This window comes from Rhinoraja longicauda, chromosome 2 (genome assembly GCF_053455715.1).
Source record: "Rhinoraja longicauda isolate Sanriku21f chromosome 2, sRhiLon1.1, whole genome shotgun sequence".
NCBI lineage: Eukaryota > Metazoa > Chordata > Chondrichthyes > Rajiformes > Arhynchobatidae > Rhinoraja > Rhinoraja longicauda.
In genome coordinates, this window is record NC_135954.1 from 50,197,054 (window position 1) to 50,209,533 (window position 12,480).

The 12,480-nt window shown below is 39.4% G+C and overlaps 1 protein-coding gene across 9 annotated transcripts in view; it reads right to left on the reverse strand.

The window, feature by feature from the left end:
- Nucleotides 1-672: 672 nt before the first annotated feature.
- Nucleotides 673-12,480, reverse strand: part of LOC144604398 (poly(rC)-binding protein 3) — a 148,151-nt gene continuing 136,343 nt past the window's right edge. For 7 of the 9 annotated variants that reach the window (XM_078418799.1, XM_078418814.1, XM_078418779.1 and 4 more), the window contains one exon: nucleotides 5,920-9,719. In XM_078418799.1, the coding sequence (XP_078274925.1) occupies nucleotides 9,389-9,719 (331 nt within the window). In that variant the 3' untranslated portion in view covers nucleotides 5,920-9,388. The other 2 variants (XM_078418831.1, XM_078418821.1) reach the window with 2 other exon arrangements.

The following is a 12,480-nucleotide window of genomic DNA, read 5'->3' on the forward strand; positions in this document are numbered from 1 at the left end:
CAGGGAGAGCTAGCTAGCAATATTGGATACAATATACAGTAGCTGTCCAATAAAAAAGGAAGCAGAAGGTGATGAAGGTAGCTTGTTTTCAGACTGGAGGCCTGCACCAGAAGGATCAGTGCTGGACCCATTGCTGTTCATCTTTTATTTAAAGTATGAGAATGTATAAGGCATGTTTAGTAAAATGCAAAAATGAAACAAAAATAACAGATGTTTTTCTTATAGTGTTATTAATTGAAGGATAAACATTAACCTACACATGAGGGATAACATGATGTAAATACCGAATGTCCCCAGTTAAATCAACAACTAGCTAGCATAAACAATGTAATTCCAAGACATGATGAACAGGGGTTAAAGAGGATCAGATTTACAATCTTGTCTTGCCACAGTTATGACAGAACTGAGGCATTTTTAAAATGGTGTAATCTGTAAAATTGGGCACAGACCACAACCGAAGAGCAGGTACTGTGTTTTTATTGACATTATTTGAGTGATAACTGTTCACACTTGACCATTACACCTTACCATTCCATTGCAGCGTGTTGGGAGATTTTATTTATGTCATCCCAAAGGGAAACAGAGCTTGGTTTTAACATCTCATACAATTATAAATAGAAACACAATAACAGCTTTAAGGTCTTTAATGTAGCAAAACACTCCCACAGCATTTCACAGGACCATTAGAAAACATAATTTGACTATGAGTTTGCAAGGAGGCATTAGTTCAAAGAGATTAGCTTTCAAGCTACTGCTGAAGGTACGGCTGCCCATAATGATGTATTTAAATTTATGGCTGCTCAAGAACTCATCGACATCCTGGAGTGTTCAAGAGTCAATAATCACTAGACCAATTACCAAACTAGTCGGCAGGGGCAAGTTGGGCTGATGAGCCAGTTTCCATACTGTATCACTCTTTGACTCTATGAGGATTTAATTGTCATATGTATCGCCAATGGAACAACAGAATTCTTACTTGCTTGTGGGTTTTCAAGCCCATTAATGCAATGACACATTAAAAAGTACAATAATCACTAATACAATAAATTAATAAGTAGGAATAAATTAGTGACACTAGGTAACCAGGCCATAATAATGTGAAACTGAAGTCTGTAGTGCAAAACAAAGCCCAGAGTAGACCATAGTTGCTGAGGTAGAGTTGTGGTTAGAGTTGTGCAGTGTTCAAGAGCTGGAAGAGATGACTGAGATAGGGAGGGCAATGATTTTGAAACAAGCGTTAGATTTTTAAAACTAAGGTATGTGCACCTGGAAAAATACCGTAGGTCAAGGTAGTTAGAGATGATGGGTGAATGAGGTTGATTCACTACATATGGAAAGTAGCAACAATGTAGAGATTAAAACAACAGGTATATTCAATTTGCATTTCTGACATACTTAATGAAGATATTGAATAAAAATGTATTTGAAACCAGAACTTTCGTAGAAGCTTGTCATATCAGACAATTTATTAAATATAATTTCCATTACTATTTTAATAAAACTCACATCAAGCAGTGGTAAAGATTTCATTTAATGATATGGCTCATGGATTTTAAATTTCCATGGGTTTTAAATTTCCTTAAAAATCTTAATTTGAAAGTTGATTTTATGCCTATGACAGAAAACACAGAATTAGAGTTCTACCAGCCCATACCATGTTAAAAGATTTACACTGAAAAATAAATTTAAACATTTAAATAACAAGAGCTACATAAAGATGTTAAAATTGTTATGAGTGATGTAATAACATAAGTTAAATTATTTAGTAACTGAGACAGAAAAGCAATTATTTCCCAATATCATGAACAGAGTTAGAAATGATAGGAATTCTTCTCTTATTCTGCAGATTAAAGTCCATACAAATCATCTTCACATGGGCCAGTGAGAATGTTCTGTCTTGTAACTAATGCAGTTTTGCACGACGGATATGTTACAGAGCCCCCAGGCCAGAAACTTCTGAAGTGAGCCTAAAATGCAGGAACAAAATCAAGAAAAACAGAAAAGCAAAGTACTTCTCAACCTTGTAATTTTGTTGAAATACAATAATCAAGTACATGATTCATAGGCTTATCGAGATGGTATTTTCAATAAGTACAAACAAAATTATACTAAGAACATTCACAGCAAATTCTCAAATGAACAGGTTATTAACAAGCTGAGATTTTGGGACATTAGTTCCAAATATTTATTGTAACATCTACAAACAAAATCAACCACTAAAATAAGCAACACAATAACAACAGGTCTACCTCTAAAGTACAAATTTGTTCAACTTTGCTAAAGTTGTAGCGTACTCCAGAACAGTGTAATATACATTGTAATATTTATTGACCAACACCACCATATACCACAACACATTTTAAAATGTCACTTACTAAAATGGCTCACATTAGTATTTTGCTTCTTTTCCCTCCAATACATGTTCAAATACACTCAATGCAGATAAAGCTTTATATATTAGTCTATATAATGCAAAGTGAATGGTTATGACTGATGAATATTTGAATTCAGAGAAATACAAATATTACATTACTCTATTTGTTCTGTAAAATTAAATTAAAGCAAGATAAATGGGCAAAACAAAACATTTACTCTTAACTAGCTCCAACAGATAATGACCAGCTATTCAGTGAGATTTAATTAATCAGTGAATTAATTGAAATTATTTTCAAAGTGTACTATTCACAATTTAAGCCTTAAGCCCAGTCATAATGTGAATCCGGGTTCTTTCCAATATGTTTTATAAAAATATCCAGAAGTCAATCTGTTGGCTCATTCTGCATTGGTTATTTTTTTCTTTTGATTACTTGCACCCCCTTGTTTTTCCCTTCAGGTATTTCACCAAAATAGCATTTATTAATATAAGAAATGCCAGTTTATATCAGAAAACTATTCGGCTTGAAGGCATCTCTGCTGTGTATTACACTAATTATAAAATATATCTAATTTTCATCCTGTTGAAATCTGCACCAATAGGTTAATGCTCAGTTGCTGAAGATGAAAGTAATTTTCAATACTGGAAAATCTGTTCTATTTGCAGATTACAACTCACTTCTCTATGCTTTTTAAAGTTTCCCATCTTCACCATTTCTGAAGATGTTGCCACTGATAGACCTGCAGGCCTCTGCTGCATATTGTCAACATGGCAGATCTTCACACATTGAAGAAAATACAAACAGGCTGCCTAACTTTTGAGAGCCTTGCATTTCAGTCCTATGCTTACGCCTACACCTACATTAAACTAGGATATGTTGGGATGCAATTCAAAGCAGCTATGGGATGATTTCCCTTTCCTATACCTCGGACAACTTTAATGCTGCCTAATCCATCTGAACTAACTTAGTGGTGTTTACAGACCTTAACATTTTGTAGTTTAGGCTGACTTTGCCACCTGCCCATCCCACATTTTCAAACATTGGTTAGATAGATCTTCAGGCAGCAGTTCTCCAGAGACCCGACTTTTCTAAATTCCTGCTCTAACTTTCCAGTCAACACTGTATCCAGAACTAGATCACAAACATTTTGAGTGGAGGGGACAGATGCACTTTATACTCGACCTCAGGGACACCAATGGTACAGAGGATGAACTTATTCATGAGCGAGTAGTTAATGGTAAAACAAAGGTTGCAGGCCACTCACAATCACCCCCTCAAAGCTTAACCAAGGCACTGAAGTCTCCTACCAAATGGACTCTCAGTGCATCAGAGGGCAATATGTGGATTAATTTGATTTGGCTAATTCCACAATGCATTCGATTTTTCCCTGCCTTATCCTGTTTGGTAAAGTTGAGGCTGCATCGAGATATCCCTATGATACCTGCTGTCAGACCTCCTGTAGTAGGCAACAGCAGTAAACAGTAAGGAGCTTAATATCTTTCTTCTGATAGTGGTGGTGCAGTACAAATGTAATGTTATGTTTCTCACTTTACTTCAAAACCCTGGCACGTGCTAGTTGGTGTTTTCGAATGTCCATGTAACTGAGGAACAAGTAAGTGATGCAAATAGCAGCCGATCATTGTCAGCATCTCTTACAAGGTGATTTATAGCAGTAAACAGGTTTAATACATTTAATTAACTAATTTGGCAAGCATAATGAAAATTCAGATATTTAGTGATCATAAATGTTGATGTAAAATTTGAATCGTTTCTCACATAAGATAACAAACAGAAGTAGGAAAAGGCAGTTTGGTTTCTCCATTGCTCTGCTATTCATTAAGATTGTGTTATTCTTTAACTTCAGCCTTGCTTTCCTTCACTAAATCCATATCTCTTGATTCCCTTAATATTCAGAAATCATTCAATATGTACTGAATATACTGAGCCTCTCAGCCAACTTGGGTAGAAAATACCTAATATTTTCTGGCTGAAGAAGGTTCCTCTCATCTTCTTTGCTTTGCCACTCTTTGTCTGAGAATTCTAGGTACCCAGGGAAGGGCACAGGTCAATAAGAATCCTGTACGTATCCCAGACTGTTCATCTCTCCTCATGCTGATTGCGAATTTCTCCACTTGATAAATGTCACTCATACCAAGAATCAAATGGGGAGGCTTTGGGGCATTTGTTCTATTACAAATTTATCCTTTCTTATGCAGTATCTGTACATAATATTTCACATGCAATCTCATCAGGGCCTGATACAAGAAGAACAGGGCATCCCTACTTCGGCACTCAAATCCTCTTGCAATAAAGGCCATTTGCTTTTGAAATTGCTTGCTGAACCAGAATTTATACACATTGGTACCCAAGTCTTTCTGTGCACACTTCCTCAATTTTACAGCAATTAAAAAATACTGGACCTTCATAAATGGATGACATCACATTTTTCTACATTATAGAGCATCAGCCATGCCCATACATTTAGTCTACCTAAAACCCTCTTATGCCACTCTGTAGTCCAAATTTACATGAGCTTTGTATAACCAGGAAACTGATCCCATTGTCCAAATCAATAATACAGATATTGATTGAAGTGTCAGGATTCCACTTCTGGTTTGATAACAAATATAAATAAGTTTGGATATATGTCAGTGCAATAATTCAATTATTCATTACAATTAATTCCATTAAGACGAAAGATTTACATGACTTCAGCCAGCTTTGGTCTGAAAATAAAGGGATAAGAATATGCAATTGCCCATTGTGACTTTTAGATCTACAGAGCATCCATCCAAACTGGATAGCATCTGCCTTGCATTTGCAAATGGTAGCCCTAACCTCACAGACACCAAATGGAAAGTCAGGAACATATCAGAAGAGCTTGGTCCCCACAGGTCTTCCATGATTTCATCAGCCAAACAGCTAATTTTTGGACTTAACTGGCACAATTGTTGTTCTCATAGGAACCAACAGGTATTACAAAATGGCAGGCATGCTCTTTATGGCTCCTCAAAAATTTAAATAAAAAGTTGAAACTTGAGTTGGGGGTTGGATGTACAGCTGTGGTTTTTGTCTCCCGGATCTACTCCCGTTAATTTTTATTGTTAGATCCTTTTTTTTTTTTTTAACCCTCTTACTCTCTCTTCCCAAGTTTATAGTTTTATATTTTTATTTTTACTTTCTCTCTTCAAAAATTTAAAAATTGAAGCTATGTAAGAACTTTGTAACAAATGTGTTTTTTTTAAATTTCGATTTGTACATATGCTTTTTAAAAAATAAAAAGTTTCTCAAGAAGGTAGTAACATGCGGATGCTCTCCTTCTCTGCACACTATCATTATATTCAATTCTCAGTTATTTACCGGTGGCGCAGCGGTAGAGTTGCTGCCTTACAGCGAATGCAGCGCCGGAGACTCAGGTTCGATCCTGACTACGGGCGCCGTCTGTACGGAGTTTGTACGTTCTCCCCATGGGTTTTCTCCGAGATCTTCGGTTTCCTCCCACACTCCAAAGACGTACAGGTATGTAGGTTAATTGGCTGGGCAAATGTAAAAAAAATTGTCCCTAGTGTGTATAGGATGGTGTTAATGTGCGGAGATCGCTGGGCGGCGCGGACCCGGTGGGCTGAAGGGCCTGTTTCCGCGCTGTATCTCTAAATCTAAAAAATCTAAATCTAAAAAAAATCTAATAGGATGGTGGTACACAAAAGTACAAAAAGTGTTGGAGTAACAGCAGATCAGGCAGCATCTCTGGAGAACATGGATACGTGACATTCTGTGTTGAGACCCTTCTTCAGACTGGATGGTAGTACAGTCTAAATAGATATGTGTGGCAAAAGTTGCCATTGGAGGATAGAGTCTATGAAAAGCTCCCCACTCTCAGAGTATGAATGTTCTCTTCATTGAGCCTTACAACAGTGCCATAGATGTGCTGCTACTGCAACAAAGCTTCAGTGCTGTCTGTGTGGTGCTAACAGTTTCTCCCTGTCACCAAGTGGGTTTCCCCATGCACTTCAGTTTCAACCCAAATCCCAGAAACATGCTAGCAACATGCGGAGTCATGCATTTTGGTAAGAAGAATAATGGCGAAGATTATGTTCTAAATGGAGGGAGAATCCAGAAATCAGAGGTGTAAAGGAACTAGGGAGTGCTGGTGCAGGACTCCCAAAAAGTTAATTTGCAAGTCGAATCGGTAGTACTGAAGGCAAATTTAATGCTAGCATTTATATCAAGAGGACTGGAATACAAAAACAGAAATGTAATGCTGAGGCTCTATAAGGCGCTGGTCAGGCCGCATTTGGAGTACTGTGAGCAAATTTGTGCCCCATATCTGAGGAAGAATGTGCTGGCTCTGGAGAGGGTCTAGAGGAGGTTTACAAGAATGATTCCAGGAATGAGCGGGTTAGCATATGACGAGTGTTTGGCAGCACTGGGCCTCTACTCGCTGGAGTTTAGAAGGTTGAGGGGGGACCTCAATGAAACCTCGAGAACAATGAAAGGCATAGATAGAGCGGATGTGGAAAGGATGTATCCACTGGTGAGAGAGTCTAGGACCAGAGGTCATGGCCTCAGAATCAAAGGGCGCTCTTTTAGAAAGGAGGTGAGGAGGAACTTCTTTACTCAGAGGATAGTTAATCTGTGGAACTCATTGCCACAGAGGGCTGTGGAGGGCAAGGCATTGGATACTTTTAAGGCAGAGATACACAAATTCTTGATTAGAACAGGTGTCAAGGGTGATGGGGAGAAGACAGAAAAATGGGATTAGGAGGCAGAGATCAGCCATGATTGAATGGCGGAGTGGACTCGATGGGCCAAATTCTATTCCTATAACTTGTGAACTTGTGAAGGCTATTTGGATAGTATAAATTGCCCCAAGTGCCGGTGGATGATGAAGAATTATACAGCATTGATGGGCATGTAGTTACAGGGAAATGAGTGAAGTAATGGGAGCGATGGGATTGATCTGAGATCAGGGGCAGATTCAATGAGCTGAATGGTTGCCTTCTTTAACACAAGAAAATATGAATCTACCTTCAAATTGTTCTAGCCATTTATGACCTGCTATGAGACATATCCTGATCTACCTTGATCGCTGCACTTTAATCTCATTATATTTCATTCCAAAGAACAAACTCTATCCTTGGCAAACCGTCCTCCGGAATATAATTCTCCAGCTTTGCAATACTTTAGAAATCTCCTTTGGTCCTCAATAGTCCAATCCAATTCTTCCTGGAACTAAATTATGAGCAGTGCTCTGTGACTTGATTAATATACCGCACAATTTGAGGATTCTTCCTCAGAAATTCTAGAATTGCTCGGCTACAGCAGGCAAACTGTATCTGGATATCCCATTGTCATTTGCCCGAAAACCAACAACCAATCAGACAATAGGGTGTTGAATGTTGAGATGATTTTCATTTCAACTGCATATAGTCATAGAGTCATACTTGATGGAAACAGGCCCCTTGGCACAACTTGCCCAGGCCGACCAAGATACCCCAACTACACTAGTCCCACCTGCCCATGTTTGGCCCATATCCCTCTAAACCTTTCTTACCCATGTACCTGTCAAAATGTCTTTTAAATGTTGTTATAGTACCTGCCTCAAATATCCCCCCGTGCAGTTTGTTCCGTATACCCACCGTCTGTGTGAAAAAGTTGCTCCTCAGGTTGCTATAAGTCTTTCCTCTATCAACTTAAACCTATGTCCATTAGGTCATGATTCCGCTATTCAGGGTAGAAGACTCTGTACATTCACCCTGTCTATTCCCATCATGATCTTATGCACTTCTATAAGATCACCCCTCAGCCTCCTGCGCTCCAAGGAATAATGTCGTAGCCTGATCAACCTCTGTCTGTAGCTTACGTCCACAAGTCCTGGCAACAGAAAATCCTAAATCTTCTCTGTTCACTTTCCAGCTAAACAACATCCCTCCTACAGCAGGGTGACCAAAACTGAAAACAATACTCCAAATGTGGCCTCAGCAACGTCTTGTGCAATTGTAACATAACTTCCCAAATTCTTTACTCAATATCCTGACCGATGAAGGCCAATGTGCCAAAAGCCTTATTGACCTTCCTATCTAAGTGATGCTACTTTCAAGGAACCATGTACCTGCACTCCTAGATCCCTATGATCTACAACACCTCTCTGGGCCCTGCCATTCACAATGACCTTCCTGCCCTGGTTTGACTTCCCTAAATGCAACACCTCAAATTTATCTGCATTAAACTCCATTAACCATTCCTCAGGCCACTTGCCCAACTGATCACGATCCTGCTGTAATTTTTGATAACCGTCTTCACTATCTGCAATACTACCCACTTTAGTACCATCTGCAAACTTACTAATCATGCCTTCTACATTTTCATCAAAATCATTGCAATAAACCACAAACAGCAATCGCTCTGGCACCGACCCCTGAGGCACCCGACTAGTCACAGGCCTCCGTCTGAAAAACAACCTTCCATCATCATCCTCTGCTTCCTTCCTTTCATCCTCTGCTTCCTTCCTTACATACCATAACAGTTTTCCACTGGATACAATACTTTAAAGATAGTTTGACAGGTTGGATTATTGTCCATTCCTCATTGTCTGGTTCATTAACTCCTCCACCACAGGCAGTTAACCTCTTATTCATTGCTGCTTGAGTTTTGACTTGTTCTAAGAGTCTCTTTTGTGTGACAATTCACCCATGCAACTACCACCTTAGAAATGGTCTTTCACATAGTTTTTTACAATTGATATCTGTTGTAGAAGCAGCCAGTAGTGTAGCTTCTGTAATTTTCAATTAAAAGTCTAAATCATTTTATTTAAAATTGTTGGAAAAGATTTTATAAAATAGGTCAGAAGCTGTTGGAACAAGTTGCATTACCTTGTTAATAGTAGTGGAAGATGGAAGACAATTTTGAATTAACAATTACATTAAAAATGAATAAAGTTTAAAATGTTTGCTTAGCATTTATCTTCTACCACATGATCTTGGTAGAGAACAGCAAAACTACATTCACATCGCTCAATATGGAGCAAACTTCTGCCGGTCAGATTTCACCGATGTAATTTTGGGACTGTAAGCAGTTATGTCCTCTGTGGTCCCTGCAGCAGCTGCGGCATTAAGCGACAAAAATGGGACAGTTTTCATGCCAAGCAGGTTGGAGACAGAACCGTGGGGTGTTGGTAAAGGGGAAAGGGGGTCCACATCAACCACAGAGGCAGCTGCTGCTGCTGCCAAAACAGCCACAGAGATGGGGGTGGAGGTAGGGGTAGCAGACTGAGAGAGGTTCATGTTCAGGTCAACAGGGTTGGTGACGGAAGCAGTCTGAGTGCTGACTTTAGCCATCTCTAAGCTGCAAATGAAGAGAGGAACAGGAACAAACAGTTGGGTAGGTCAAGTCAAGGTGAAGAAGGGTGGTAAGAAGGAAGCAAACACAGAGGATGGGATTAGATTGGTCAACAGATGGAAGAGGCAATGGGAAAGAAAAGGTGAGAAATAAGGATTGGAGACAGGGAGAAACATGTTATGTGTTAAAGAAGAGAAATAACAAAAGGGTATTTCATGGCTTGATGATGTGACTTTAATTTAAAAAGATCAGAGTCTCAATAATGGCTTGACATATGAGTGAATTTAATCTGAGGAAAAGCACAATGATTAATGATGTGAGAGCAAACGTAAAGATCAAGAATTTTATATAATTTAGGTTTACTTTTCAGAACAAATACATCTTAGTTGGAAAGGTTTTCAAGCCTTATTCTTTTTCATTGCATGTACAGCATTACTGTAAGTATTGTTTTCCAAATTGTTTCATGTGACTTTGCAAATGAAAAATGAATTAAATGTTTACCGTTTTCTACTTCATACAATGGATATACATAATCTGATTTCTACTTTATTAGACTAATTGAAAGAAAGAATTAAAATCCTTTTAGAATTCTTAATTATATTTTGCACAGCAAATTTATACATGGATAAAGGTGAATGCAAAATTGCACTGATAAATTATAAGCATAGAAATAATAAACTAAAATGAACATTTTATAGTATTTCATATTCATATGACAATGTACAATGCATTGTACATTTACATAAGTATTAAAAAATGTATTAAAGACCAGTTAGCTTGCTAATTAAATAAGATATACTTTGTGAGAGTGTAATAAAATGCTTACTGACAAATGAACAGTGCTGTACATAACAATACATATTCCAGAAAGCCGTACAAATATCTTATTCGATTTATAGTTCGTTTTAATGCTGGAAACAAGATCAAAATATTATTCACTTGGACCATCTCCGACATTTCCCTACCGTTTCTGGATCTCACCGTCTCCATCACAGGAGACAGACTATTGACCGACATCTACTACAAATCTACTGACTCCCATAGCTATCTAGACTACACTTCTTTCCACCCTGCTTCCTGTAAAGACTCTATCCCCTACTCCCAATTCTTCTGTCTATGCTACTTCTGCGCCCAGGATGAGGTTTTCCATTCTTTAGGAAACAGGGGTTCCCCTCTTCCATTATGGATGAGGCTCTCACTAGGGTCTACTCGATATCCCGCAGCTCCACTCTTGCTCCCCCTCCCCCCATTCCCAACAAGGACAGAGTCCCCCTTGTCCTCACCTTCCACCCCGTCTGCCGTCACATACAACAAATAATCCTCTAACACTTTTGCCACCTCCAACGGGTCCCACTACTGGCCACATCTTCCCATCTCCACCCCTTTCTGCTTTCCGTAGAGATCGTTCCCTCCACAACTCCATGGTCAACTCGTCTCTTCCCACCCAAACCATCCTCTCCCTAAGTACTTTTCCCTGCAACTGCACAAGATGCAACTGTCCCTTTACCTCCCCCCTCAACTCCACTCAAGGACCCCAACAGTCTTTTCAGGTGATGCAGAGGCTCACTTGCACCTCCTCCAACCTCATCTACTGTATCTGCAGTTCCAGATGTCAACTTCTGAACATCGGCGTGACCGCACAGGCTCGACGATCATTTCGCTGAATACCTCCGCTCATTCCGCCTTAACCTACCTGATCTTCCGGTTGCTCAGCACTTTAACTCCCCCTCCCATTCCCAATCTGACCTCTCTGTTCTGGGCCTCCTCCACTGTCAGAGAGAGGCCCAGTGCAAATTGGAGGAACAGCGCCTCATATTTCGCTTGGGCAGCTTACACCCCAGCAGTATGAACATTGTCTTCTCAACTTCAGATAGCCCTTGCTTTCCCTCTCTCCATCCCCTCTACCTTCCCAGTTCTCCCACCAGTCTTACTGTCTCCAACTACGTTCTATCTCACTCCCGACATCAGTCTGAACATCGACCCGAAATGTCACCCATTCCTTCCCTCCAGAGATGCTGCCTCTACCGCTGAGTGTCTCCAGCATTTTGTGTCTACCTTCGGTTTAAACCAGCATCTGCAGTTCTTTCCCACTCATCAAAATATTATTCTCAGAATAAGCATGTATTGTAGTAAATTAATATTCTTTCACAAATTCCATGCTGAATATTGATTGCGACATAAATGTCAACATGCATATTGGGAATATTAGTACTACGCAGTCAGACTCTGTTGTTACAAACCCACAGCTGTAGGCCAAGTAGTTCTCTTCAATGGAGCTTCATTCATTCTATTGTGAGCTAAGCTGAATTTATTCCTTTATCACAGACACAGCTGCTGTACTGGGCTTTCCAGCATCTAGCCTGTCCAATCCCTTAAGAATTTTACATGTTTCTATAAGATCCCCTCTCATCCTTCTAAATTCCAGTGCATATAAGCCCAGCCGATCCATTCTTTCATCATATGTCAGTCCCGCCATCCCGGGAATTAACCCAGTGAACCTACGCTGCACTCCCTCAATAGCAAGAATGTCCTTCCTCAAATTAGGAGACCAAAACTACACATAATACTCCAGGTGTGGTCTCCCAGGGCCCTGTACAAATACAGTAGGACCTCTTTGCTCCTATACTCAAATCCTCTCGCTATGAAGGCCAACATGCCATATGCTTTCTTCACTGCCTGCTGTACCTGTGAGAATCTATGCTATTAGCTGGTATAGTCAATTAGAGATATTATATTTTGTTGTAGTAAAGATGGTTTCTTTTGTTGT